Source organism: Stenella coeruleoalba (genome assembly GCF_951394435.1).
Source record: "Stenella coeruleoalba genome assembly, chromosome: 10".
In the NCBI taxonomy this organism is placed as follows: domain Eukaryota; kingdom Metazoa; phylum Chordata; class Mammalia; order Artiodactyla; family Delphinidae; genus Stenella; species Stenella coeruleoalba.
The window spans coordinates 25,903,691-25,917,550 of NC_137156.1; the positions used below are offsets into that span (position 1 = coordinate 25,903,691).

Sequence of the window (13,860 nt, forward strand, 5' to 3'; positions counted from 1 at the left end):
TTGATATTTTCATAAACATCACACATAACACATTTTTCTCTTGGACTAAAATTTCTGAAAAATTTCCTTACTCCACATTCTTAATTAACTTTCTGAAAAAGTCTGGTGCAGGAATTACACACTTTATGTGATTTTCAAGATTATGTCTTAGGGATCAGATTTTTCTCCTTATATTCAGCTGTATTTTCTTTACCTCATTTTAACCATATTTTTTGTTTTCTCACCCCCACTTGGATAATTAATTGTCACTTTCCTAGAGAAACCGATCAAATATTTGATCATTCCTTGCACTTCCTCCTCTAGGCTAAATTGCATTTCCCATTGGATTTTCTAAGGGTCTTTTATCACCAGATATCAGATTGTGATCCGTAGGCAGGATATCAGAGAGCTTGGGATATGATAGGTCACAGAAGGGATCAGTCTCCAGGTCAGATTTGATGCCAGAGTAAAGTTAAAGCCTCTTGATTAGGTAAATGGGTGATCGTGTGAGACCCCTTCAAGCGGTTGGTGAAAGGGGAAAAGAGCTGGGACTTAGAATATAATCCTGGTTTCCAGAATCCAGGGTTATTGTTTTCCTTGGAGGTGTTTCTGGGGCTCTCTTAGGTGCAGGGAAAATGTCAGGAGAACCTACAGTAGGGGACCAAAGAATGAAGGGGGTCCAGAATTTCAGAGAAGAAAATTAGGGGGGTATAGATAAGGCACTTGTTCATGTTATAGAAGGAGAGACATCCAGAAGTGTAGTCCAGAGAGATTCTAACCTGTCCCAGAGACATCTTCAGAGAGCGGAGGCTTAGAGGAGAGGAAATGGCCCAGTACTCATTTCCATAACAACTCACTGCCCGAACCCATTCTCAGTTGACACAAAGATGACTCCTTCACGACACTGTCCTTGACAACACTCAGGACCCATACTCTCCTGTCCCTAACCTCCGCTTCTTGTAACCACCTTCCTGAGATGAGCCCCTCCTGGCCCATCACAGTGAGGAGGCCGTCAGATCACTGTAGTAAGTCTGGCTGCGTGACCGTCTGTGGGCTACACGCTCATTTCCCTCAGAAAGGATCAGTTCTGAGTGAGCTGTATTTGGATCCAATGTCTCATTCACTGCAAAGAAAGAAAATCCATTCTGATAATAATCAATACAGGAATATTCTAAAATATCAATTTCATGATATTAACATCCAAACAGGAAAACAAAAGTTACAATGACTTAAGAAATTTAAAGTGGAAGAACTTTCTAGGGCACACAAAACAGCCTATCAATACATGAGAAGTCCTTCACTGGCAGAGCAGGAATAGCCAATAAGCAAGTCGCCATATTTGTAATGATCTTAGTGAAATGTTCATGCCAACAAAATCCCAGTTAAGTCTCAACTTCAAAGTGAGGATGGCTTTGCCACTTTTTTTCTTCCTCTCCCTTAACTAAATCACTTGGGAATGTGTACTGGGAGATTAAATTATTGTCTTTTAATTATTTTGCTTCTATTATCACCGTAAACTGAGCTCTTTCAGCACTGATCCTCAATTACATGAATGTAAGCCATCAACTCTCATGTTTCATCAATTATTGCCTATCCCCTGAATGTCTCTGTGCTTCAGTGCCTGCTGAAAAGAGAGGTTAGGGAAAGTGTACAGTAAGGCTCCCATCACAAAGTGTGCTCCACGCTGTTTCTGTTTTCCTAACTTACCTTTTCTACAGCTCTTCCTCCAGATCAAGCCTACAGCCCCAACAAGAGGAAGCAATCCCAAAATAAGCAGTATCTTCCATGAAAAAGTCATCCCAGGCTCTAAAATGGAAACCCCAGAATCACATTAAATCATGAAACTGGGAAATTTTCAAGATCGTTCTTTTCATCTGAGAGCTCCTAGACTGGAGAGGAAGGTGAGAATTAGTCCTGTCAAGAAGAAAGTGGGTCTGCTTCTCCCTGCTCTGCAGAGGCTGAGGAGAGGCTGGGGGTTTATGCTAGCTTTCTTGTTTGCTCCTCTCAGAAACACACACACACACACACACACACACACACACACACACACAGAGTTCTCCCCCTTCTCTTTTCCAATTATACCACCACAATCACTGGAATAATGAGGGCAGCAAAAGGATAAATTTACTGAGTCCACAGCCATGAAGATGGTGTTAAGGAAAATTAATTTCTAATCCAGAAGAAAACCCATCATGAGGGGGAAAAAATGATGTCATTGTTTTCACATTAGAAGAAAAGAGATTATAGATATAGTGATGATAGAGTCAGTTCTTGGAATTCAGTAGATAATAATGTAACCATATAACCTTAGGGCTTTAGTTGGGAATTTCAGGAAGAAACTCTAAAGAGTAGAATCTCTAGGTGTCCTGAAGACCAGCTTTGCAAGAGATAGCAAGAGACTTCATCAGAAAGAAAACATAAAAAACAAAAAATAGAAAAGCAATAAAATGAGTAAGTTTGGGTTGGTCTTCATATTTATTTCCCAAAGCTGAGAGGAGCACATGGAATCACTAACCTGAAGGAGAAAAAGTTGTCATTTTCTCCTCACCAAGAAGGGGGTTGCTGATGGAGCAGGTCACATTCACAACAGAGCTGCTTTTGACCAGTAGAAATGCCTCCACATGGAACAGGCCCTGGCTGCCTTGAGTCAGGTCCTGGGAAACTGATGGTATTGTCTTTCCTTCCATGTCCCTCCATTGCACATGGGGCTGTGGAAACCACCCTTCTGAAGTGCACTTCAGCTTTGTTTCTCCATCCTTCAGTGCCTCCATGGAGATCCGAGGGGAAGAACCCAAACCTGGGAATAGAGATCAAGGAAGGCAATTTAGAGTCTCTGCAAGTGGTTACACAGTCAGTGATTGCACAGAGGGGGAAGAGAAGGATTCAGAGACTTGGAGAAGAAAGCAAAGCTTAGGGGGGACTTATACTCCACTCAGGAACGAGACTAGCTGGAGCCTTTACTTGTCTCCTTTTGTTTGCAAATTTTTATTTTTATGCTTTGTATTCCTAAAATCATTCTGGGACAGATTAAAGGATACAATACATTTCAAATCCAATTTTTTTTCTTCTATACCTGAAACAAAATAACTTTGACCAGGTAGGTCATGAGTCACATAGCCAGAAAAATAAAAAATAAAAAAGACAGAATATCCTCAAAGAACAAAATCTTATAAATACATGCATCCAATGGCAGAAAATGATGAAGTTCATTAAAAGTTTTAACATGTGCTCTCATGGATGTTTTCTAAACATATTTATTAATTTGAATACACCATCAATGGGAGAAACAAGTAGATTTTCCACAATTTAGGCAATGTCCTCAATGGCATTTGCTAACCTTGGAAAATCAATTCTCACCCACAAACATAGGCAGTGGGAAATCATGATGCAGGGATTGATTTTGTCTTTCCTCCTCCGTCCTGCCAATACTGTCAATATTTATGATTTTTGCTTATATGGTGGATCTAGTTTAGCCTTCAAATCATCATGCTTCCTAATAACTACATATTTCCCAGAATTTTAAAAACACACTGAAATAATGAGTCCTGTGTACTTATGGAGTAAGAATCTCACATTTTACTAGGTGTATGGCCACTTTATGGAGATCCTGGGAAGGATACAAATTTACACACAAAGGATCAAATCTGGTCCTTTAGGGTTTGTGGACTTTATGTATTTATTACAGCTCCTGCACATGGGAGAGTTTACTAAAAATTTGACGAGTGAATGGACATTAAGAAAATTTCAGGTGCCAGAGAAATTTTCCATGAACTAGCAAGTTAAAGCAGTGGGAACAAATGTTGATTTCAAAACATCTATCTAGAATCCTTACCTATGATCTTCAGATCCAAATCAGCCTCCTGGTAGACACCATCTTTTTCAAAAAGGCACTGGTACTTCCCATCATCTGAAGTCCTGGCATTGTTTATCTGCAGGGTCAGCCTCCCCTCATTGATAGCATCACTCACCAATGCAGTCCTCCTTCGATACTCGGCCATCTGCTCTCCAGCCACATCGTCCCCATCCATATAGACATAAACAGCAGGATAACGGTGTGATCGCACCCACCTCACCTCCATGCTCTGTGCATCAGTCTTTGGGGACAGGGAACAGGTTAATTGTATGTCTTCTCCCACTCTGACAAGGATGGGCTGGGAAGGTCCAATCACTTTTAAGGAAGCTGTTAAATACAGCAGAAAAAACGCAATGGAAGATCCAAACTGGAGCAAATAGTGTCATCAGTAAGAACACCTTGAGTAGGGTTTAGAACCCAGGGACACCCCAGGGGAACCCTGAGGTTCAAGGTCATCCCTTGGAGAGGTAGAGGTTTGGTGGAATCAGGATAGAGGTTGTCCCTATTCAAGGCAGAACCATCCCATGATGTGTGTCTGTCTGAAAATTATCACTAACAGAACCCACACCTGCAGCCCCTGCCTATAATCTTATTCAGTTTATAGCCCAATAAGAAAATAATTTTGCAATTAAAATCAAATTAAAATTTTATCATTTTAAATTTGCACAACCTTAAACTACTTCTTAATCTGTGTATGTCTCAGCTTCTTATACCATAAGACAAATATATCACTATCAAAATCATAAGTGTTTACTGGAGTTAAACAAAATAACCATATAAAGAGTTTGATGACCATGCAGTGTGAGTGGAGCCCTAAGATTATAAGACTTGAGGTCATTGGAGCCAATCCCACTCTAGACCTTGATAATGGGAAGGGAACAAAACTGAGTCAGGTGGCTTTTTAGTAATGAAATGTGAAGAAACCTTCCCTAGTTTGTTTTATAATACCTTATAAGTCAGATCCAGCCACCGTATTTCAGTTTCCCAAGCTCCCACATATGTGGGGCGCTAAACACACAGCAGTCAATGTTCTCAAGTGATCTTGAGAAATGTTATAAGATCAAGAATTGGGGAGATTAGCAAAATACGAAGCACAAAGCAAGAATGAATACATAAAAATGAGTCTAATTCCCCCATTATGAAGAATGGAGATTTTCTCTGAGGGCTTTCCTGGCTTTTCCTGGACCCAACTTTCAGTTCTCATCAGGTCCTGGCCATGTTGATTATGCTCTATACTATATTTAGAGTCATCCTTTTCCATCAAATGGTAGAACGTTTTTACCATTCTAATGCTGAAGTGTAATGATCATTTATAAAGAAATACAAGCATAAATTTGTAAACTGTCTGGACGGGGAGTCAATGATCAAAGGCAAAATGTCCTCATTATGTATTTAGCCAAAATATTCTAGGTACTTCTCTAGAGAGGAAACTCGTTGCCAACATAATTTTAATTTTCAGATCATTTCATTCTATTCTTGCTAAAATTTGACTCTCAGTTATATCCAGCATGTTGTTTGCTTTGTTCTTCAATTTTACCTAAAACATATTATCTCTACTTCATATGTATCTGTTTAAATATAAAGACAAAAGTAGGAATCAGAAGGAAAAAAAAGAACTAGTAGTTAGTTTGCTGCTATTTCTCCATCCATGTATCTTATAGTAATAAAGCAGACTGTTTCCTCATCTCTGTTATCCATATGAGGTTTTTTTTTACTCCTGTCCATGATCTGTGGTACAAATCAACTCTCAAACTGAATTACTCTTCCAGAGATTGGTAATTAAGAGCTAAAATTGACTGTTTCCCAACTGTAAAATGATGATAAATCTATTCACCTTTAAATTATTGTAAGAAAAGAAAATAATTCCTGGAAAGCACTTAGCATCGTCCCAGGCACGTTATTACCATTTCAAAAACTTAGTCATTATCTGTATAACCAACAACATTATTTGCCAGAGAAGGGAAGTAGGATTTCAGTCTCAGGACTTCTAAGGAAATCTCGGTTCACCAGCAGCCTCTGAGCTCTAATTCACAAGCTCTAAAAACACGGAGGTAGCTGTGAATCTCCTACTCTACTCTCTATTAGGAGCTCACCCTCAAAGCTCCTGAGGGCACAGCCCTCCTCCTGACAGGGAACCCACGGAAGCTTTGTCTTTTCATATTGTTTCAATGTGGGCCCAGAAGGTGTGCACAACTTAGAAACAACAGGACATCAGATTGTATTTTGTGTGCTAGGTGTCCAATGGGCATGTCAATTTGGTTCAGATAACTTAGAGAAATGAGTCTTCACTTAAATTTTTCTTAAGGGACAGAGACGTGGGTCAACCTGCCCAAACACTGGCTTGGCTTTCTGATCTGTAACTAACAAGCTCTGCCAGCCAAGGTTTCTGTCCTAATACAAGCAGATGTCACCTGGGTGGGAGGGTATCCGACTTGGAAGGTAAGACTCGCAGATGTGCACTCTCTTCAAACTGTGGAGTTACCTTTGACCATCCCAAGGCCCTTTCCTTTATCTTTATGGTCCAAAGGGGTCCAAAGTGTCACACTAGACTCTGACAGAGATTGGGGTGTGTTCGCCACCCTAACTTTCCTCAAAAACTCCTACATGGGCCGAAAAGTGTGCTTAAACTCACCTAACATGTGCACAGGCACGCACCCACATAAGCATATATTCCTGTAACAGGTGACTTGAGGGAAAGCAGAGTACTGATGGAAGGAGAAAACGAGCAGGTAGGGGGCAGGTTGGTTGTCATGGGCTGGGAGAAGAGGTCACAGAAATGAGGAACAGGAGGAAGATGATAAGGCAACAAAGGAGAAACTGAAAGAGGTTCAAAAATCAGTTGGTTACTGTTTAAACCACTTATCTTAGGTACAGTAAAATCATACCTGCAGTCCAACTATTAAAGAAATAAAAAGGAAAATGATCACCCCAAGCACAGGGTCCCAGGCTGCATCTAAGAAAGTCACAGCTCCCTCCCAACAGTGATGAGGTCAGGCTTACTGGGGTGAAGAGCAGGTACAGAAACCGTAGCAGGGCCAGAGGTTGCAGGTGGTGGGTGAGGACCACCAGTTATCATGACGGCCCTGCTTCCTCTCACTAGAAACTCACACTAGGGCCTCCAGAGCTGGGCCAGCTGTCCTTTGCCTTGCCCTACACACTCCCTTTCCTCCCACCCAGAAGGCCAGAGCTTAGGTCTGCACCCATTTTAGGCATCCATCTGAGGCTCATTGGGGTCCCATGAACACTGAAAGTGGCAGGTTACGAGGTGCAAAGGTGCCTTCAGGAAGCTGCACTTTGCTGGTCCCTCTACTACTAAATGTGAGACTTGGGAAGGTCATGCCTCAGTTCCTCATCTGGATCACGAGGTGTCACCTTCTCTGTGCACGCTTTGTCCAAGGAGCACCACCCTCCCCTGGAGAGGACAGAGGCTCGTGTATACTTGTGAGAGCCACCACCTCTACTTACCCAGCTCTGTCTGGAGTTTTTCTGGAAAAAGAATGAAAATAACATATCAAGGAATTTGGTCTAAGGGAAAGGAGAGAAAATATTTCCCCAAAAAACCCCCCAAAGTTCTACATCTTATGGAAACACTTGATTCATACGAAAAATAAAATGTAAAAAAATAATGATTTTTCCCCATCCACCTCCTGGTGGTCCAGCTGTTTTTCCCTTTCTCTGCACAATAAAAATACTCTCATTTCTACCACCCCATGATTCTGCTTGTTTCTGCTTATATTTAACATATCGATATTTAACTATTTCATAAAAATAATAATATTCTTTTTATAAATGCATGAAAAGTATAAAAATATATGGACATAGACAATTATCACCCATAATTACAGACTGAGAGATATATAAATATATATGTATATGTTTTGCAATTATGTATATATATGTATTGTTCCTTTTAACATTAACATATAATATTTATTTTAACTCTTTTTCCTGTATACATTTATATGAATAACTATGTACTTATTTCTTTATATCTAAATGTAGAGGGTGTCCCAAAAGTCTTAGTGAAATTTTAAGTTATTTAAAGCCAATAATCTTTCCATGATTGGAAATATCTATTTATAGATAGATAGATGATAGATAGATAGATAGATGTAATCTTTATCATTTAAGTAGTCCATCAGGGGGATATTTTCAACCATTAAAATTATTTGAAAATACCATTTTTCATCAATGCTATAAGTAACATAAGACACTTAACACTTCACTGCTGTATTGGGTTTTGGGCTGTTGTTTTTGTTGCTATTTATAAATGAGGATAAAGATGCTGCTATGGAAGCAGCTGTCTCCATCTCTGATTATGTTCAGATGATAAAAGCTCCTAGAAGTAACTGGCACAAATACAGCACAAGAAAACATTTCAATTGAAAGAATACAGTTGTATTTCCTTTACAATGTAACACATACTTGTGAGTAAAGAAAATTAATAAAGAAAGAAGAAAAGGCAGAATCTGAAAGAAACTGGAATGCCATTAACAATAGCTATATAGTGTATATATTTCCAGCCATAAATGTTTTATAGTTTTTAATGCATATTACAAAATATTAGATATTCTTCTTGATTAAAAAATATTAAGTGCTATGGAACAGTCCCTGCAACCTTTCCTGCTAATCAGAGCATCTTGGTCCTAGAGGCAGAGCACTGACCTGGGATGGAGATGTCTGAGCCCCTCTCCTCAGTGAGTGTGGGGCTGTGGATAAAGCAGGACACAATCTCTGTAGAGACATTCCTGACCACAAGAGTGCTTTCTACATAGAACAAGCCATCTTCATCTTGGATGCTATGCTTAGAGATAGTCAGCAACTTTTCTCCCCTGATGTCTTGCCAAGAAATCTGAGGTTCTGGGAACCAGCCTTTTGCAGTGCACACAAGCTGGAGTCCGCTTTCCACAGATCCATCCATGTGGATGTAAGGGTCAGACCCCAGACCTGTGGTGGAAAGACACAGCCCTGAGTCCCGAAGCCCATGGAGGCACAAATCACAGAGGCTGGGAGTCCAATGACAGTGCATAGGGAGAGAGCAGAAGTTCAAGGTTCTGGGGAGCAAAAGATGGCCCAAAGTCCTCTTCCCATTCAAACTGGAGTTCACATATACTTTATTTATACCCCAGTCTGGATCCTTAAATTTTAGCACATGAGCAGTATTTTTATTCAGACCCAGACATGAAAATAAGAGAAAGGGACATAATAACATTTTGCTTGTGTCTCTAGCACGGCAAACTAAGATGTGTTAAAATTTACTCACGAACTCCCTCACGCCACAGACTCTGCCTGTTTCATCTTAATATTATTGTGTCAGGCACTTTGACTTGTTGGATAATATCTTGACTCCAATTAAATAGAATATTTAATATAAAGTGAGACATCATTTCCAGGGAGAATATTCTTCTCATTTCTTTTGTTGGTGGTTGTGAACTTGGGGTGCAAACAGATAATCTGGGTCATGTAAAATGGGAAGCTTCATGTTGAGTTTCTGTATCTAAATATTCTATTCCATGGGAAAATGTTGTCAAGACATCCCAGTTTTATATAATCATGAAATTCTTTCTCTATTCAACACAACTCTCAAACCCAAATGAAGAGGATTCTATTTTCCATAGATGGTAGTTCTGTCTCTATCATTTGCTGGGGACAGAGACACCTTTTCTTCACCTAGAGGCTTAGAAAATGCATGGTTTCTTTTCAAGTGTCCCTGATAGTGAAATGCCTTAGTATGTGCCCTCCCCACTCCACATCTCAGAAGTATGTGGATTCTTTCATCCATCTTGAATCAACTTGAACATAATAACATTAATAATCATACATAGGTGTTGAGACAAAATGTGTTAGGGAACAGAAAGAGGTCACATCAGCCAGAGATGTTAACATCTCCAGAGAACTATTTCCCTGATAAGGCAAGTGGATTTGCCTGATTTTCTCTTTAGCACATGGAGGAGTTATTCCTGCCAGGGAACCATACGATAGTTTACTTTTCAGATATTTGTTTCTCCACAGAGACATCCTTTCTTCAGTCTTTCCCTTCTTCTGGCTCTGTCCTACTTTGCTAACACAAAAACACCATGCAGACCCTTGTCACTCACAATGGGTATGTCCCCAAAGCATCTGTGAACCCCCAATTCACTGAACACTAGTATACAGTAATCTCCATAAAAGCACCATGTTCTTAACGTCTTAGTCTCATCACTAACTTTCTAACTTGAGGTGGCATTACACAAAGAAACAATGTGCTCACATCTCAGTGACTGTGTACTTGAGGCTGAGTAGAGAACATGGATGCAGGGCAGTCCGCTAGGGTCGCTCACCCAGCAATTGACTTGCCCTTGTGCACTAGCATATATGGCACAAATTCTTGCCTCAGCAAAACTGCTAGTGACTACATGTCATCAATGTTAAATAATCCTCAAGAATAGTCAAAACTGTGTAAGTTAAATTTGGGGGAATTGTTTGTGAGTTCACTTTAAAGATTTCAGAACCACCTGCCTCCAAATGAATCAGGATAGAGGACTGGACAGGAGCAATTGCCTTGATGATTCAAAGGGAATTCTTCAATTGGAACCAAGCTTAACACAAATTAATATACCTCTTCTGAGCCCCTATGTCTTTTCTGAGATACTCACCTGCTACGTTGAGCAGCAAGCTTGTTTCTCCACAATAGTTTCCCTCTTGGAAACGGCACCAGTACTGCCCATGATCAGATGGCCGGATGTTGTGTATCTTCAGAGCCACACTTCCCTCAGTAACGTTGTCCTCTATCCACTCTACCCGGCCTCTGTACTCCTCCATCTGCATCTCCGTCACCTCAGCTCCATCCCGATACAAAAACACAGGTGTGCTGAGCTCTGAGTGGTACCACCTCACCTCCATGTGCATCGTGGTCCTCTTAGGGAGGAGCTGACAGGTTAGTAGGGCATCTTCCCCGACCATGACCAGGGTAGGATGGGCAGAACCAATCACTCTAAAGTCATCTACAAAAGAGTGACAAAGAGAAACCGGGAAATGCCAACCGGAGGATCAATATGATTGCTTTGGGATGTCTACTCTATGAAAATGCGGGCACCTGGAGGAGGGAAAGTTTTATTTGCAATGTTTTAGAGAAACCCAGCATTATGATTTGCATCTTTGGTTGTACAGAGACAATCTTGTGTACCGAAAATAACATGCAGTTCAAAAATTTTAGTGTGATGGGCTTCCCTGGTGGCACAGTGGTTGAGAGTCCACCTGCCGATGCAGGGGACACGGGTTCGTGCCCCGGTCCAGGAAGATCCCACATGCCGTGGAGCAGCTAGGCCCGTGAGCCATGACCACTGAGCCTGTGTGTCCGGAGCCTGTGCTCCGCAACGGGAGAGGCCACAACAGTGAGAGGCCTGCGTACCGCAAAAAAAAAAAGCAATTTAGTGTGAGTGCTAAATCTATTACTTACCAGCTGTGTGATTCAGGGGCAAATCCATTATTCTCGATGAGATTTTAAGATTTGCAATCTCAATTTATTCATCTTTAAGATTTTAAAACCACCGTCTCTGGGTTGCTTTTATTCTCAAATAAGTTAATGTGTAAATTGATTTTTTAATTGGGAACTTTATTAGTTAGTGATTTATTTTATATTTTACAGTGATTTATTTTCTAGTTAGTAATTTCACTTTGGTGACTAACATTGTAATCACTTTTCCTAAAATTTAGATAATAGATTTATTCAATAGATTTTTCAGCTTTTCAGAATTGTTTTTGTCTTATCCTATGTAACAAACTGGGTTTGTTTTGCTTTGTTTTGTTTCATTTTGGTTTTGTCTGGACCGGGCAAGACTCCAGTTACTGGGGCTATGTAAAATGCAGTTTTTGCAAGGACATTTTGTGGTGGATTAAGGGTAGTGATTAGTGAAGTAAGTCAGAAAGAGAAAAACAAATATCATATATTAATACATATATGTGGAATCTAGAAAAATGGTACAGATGAACCTATTTGCAGGGAAGGAATAGAGACGCAGAAGTAGAGAATGGACATGTGGACACGGGGGGAAGGATAGGGTGGGACAAACTGGAGATTAGGATTGACATATATACACTACCATGTATAAAGTAGATAGCTAGTGGGAGCCTGCTGTATAGCGCAGTGAGCTCAGCTCCATGCTCTGTGATGACCTAGATGGGTGGGATGGAGGGGAGGGGGGGAGGGAGGTCCAAGAGGGAGGGGATATATATATACATATAGCTGATTCACTTCGTTATACAGCATAAACTAACACAACATTGTACAGCAACTATACTCTGTGTAAAAAAAAAAAAAAGAAAGAAAGAAAAAAAGGCAGTAATTAGTATAAAGAGTTCAAGTCTTCCAATAAAATTTTAAGTCATGTTTGACGTCTTCTTTATCTACAAATTGAAGAGCTGTTTAATAATTCTGTATGTTCCTATGCTTAATAATTTCATATGTCATGTATATTATGTTATTTCTCATCCTAAAATGCTCCAGGGCCATTTGCACTTTGTGCAGATCCAACCCTCCTAAGAAGGAACTTCATCTCATTTAGTTGATGCTCAACATCAAGTAGATGGTGCTCAAAAGGTCACTATGGAACATAGATAGATGTCTGCTTGCATTGTGTTGATGGAATCCGAATATAAAGCTAGAACTGAAGTCATACCACATGGGTGACTTCTTTTACAGGTTAGGAAGGTGCATCCCATAGCAGGGAGGGAAGCCTCACCACATCATATAGTTTCTGACAGCCTCAGTCTGGAGCCTGTGTCTTCTGATGTCCTATCCAATGTTTTTTCCCACCTTGCAATCCTGCATTTTCCTTGGGGCTCCGATATTACCCACTGACATTGAATTTTCACAATCCCTTTTCAAGGTACAATATTTTGACCAACAAAATTCAGCTACAGAGATTTCCAACCCCATTTCTTAGAAGTCTCCTTCTAGTTCCTTATTTCCAAGTACTTTTATGCTGTTTAATTTATGGTAAGAAGCAGCCACTTTTTTCTCACCCCGGAAGTGTTGTCCTAAATAGAAGCAGGAGAATGGATGACTTACCATGTTCCAGGTACTGATTCAAGTGTTTTCTATGTACAGCCTGATTTAATCTTAAAGGCTGTGCTAAGCTTTGAGATGTAGGTAGGTTGTTATTCTTATCATGAAGATGAGAAAACTAAGGCGGAAGGTATTCAAGTAACTTTCCAAAGGTAACACAGCTGGAGGTGGAGGAGCCCTTTTTATAACACAGGTGCTTTGACCCCTGAATCCCCACTCTTAATATTGTACTAGCCCTTTTGAATTTAGAACTCTGCACCCAGACTGGACCTCTGAGACACTCGAATATGCAGTAAAGGGAAGAAGAGCATCCTACCTGACTGCTTCATGCTGAGCAGTACAAAGAAAAAGGAGGCAACTACACCAGACAGACTGTACCCTGGAAAATCCACCATCTTCCCTGGAACAAACACAAGAGAAAATATGACTGTACCTAAATGAGGCTGTAATACAGCAAGCACTTCTGTGGTTTCCAGTGGTTACGCAGACATAAAGAAAACTCAACATCAACACCTTCCACAATCAAATGATGAAATGGGCTTGGTTCCCTTTCTCTGCATTTATCGATCATTTCCAACCTCTTACTTACTGTGTTGTACTTTAACCTATTTGGGGTTCCCGAGGGAAGATTTCTGATTTAAATGAAAATGTCTTCTGGGCCAAAGGGACAATAATATTTAGATAATTTTTTAAAATCTCCTTAGACCCATTTATTCCGAGCATGCAGAATTTCAGAGACCTCCTTCCAGTCCCTCCTGCAAAGTCCTTCATCTCTACAGTCTCCAAGATGTAAAGGAAAGAGCAGAAAGGCTCTGCATCCTCATGCTATAGCCAGGAAGCCATTACTAGGCCCTCGGGAGGACCCAGGGACAAGGGATGCCTTGGAAAGGAAAGGAAAGAATAGTGGAAATGGTGATACAGAAGAAGACTGGCAAAGAAATGACTTGAATGACCTTTCAGTATCATCTAGAAGACATATAGA

At 40.4% G+C, this 13,860-nt stretch overlaps 1 protein-coding gene across 1 annotated transcript; it reads right to left on the reverse strand.

The window, feature by feature from the left end:
- Positions 1–974: 974 nt before the first annotated feature.
- Positions 975–13,273, reverse strand: BTNL2 (butyrophilin like 2; the record flags this gene model as incomplete). The annotated part of the gene is made up of 8 exons (XM_079933221.1): positions 975–1,102; positions 1,687–1,785; positions 2,495–2,776; positions 3,812–4,159; positions 7,298–7,318; positions 8,498–8,779; positions 10,468–10,815; positions 13,195–13,273. The coding sequence occupies 8 exons, from the start codon at positions 13,271–13,273 to the stop codon at positions 975–977; spliced, it is 1,587 nt and encodes a 528-aa protein (XP_079789347.1).
- Between the last annotated feature and the right edge of the window lie 587 nt (positions 13,274–13,860).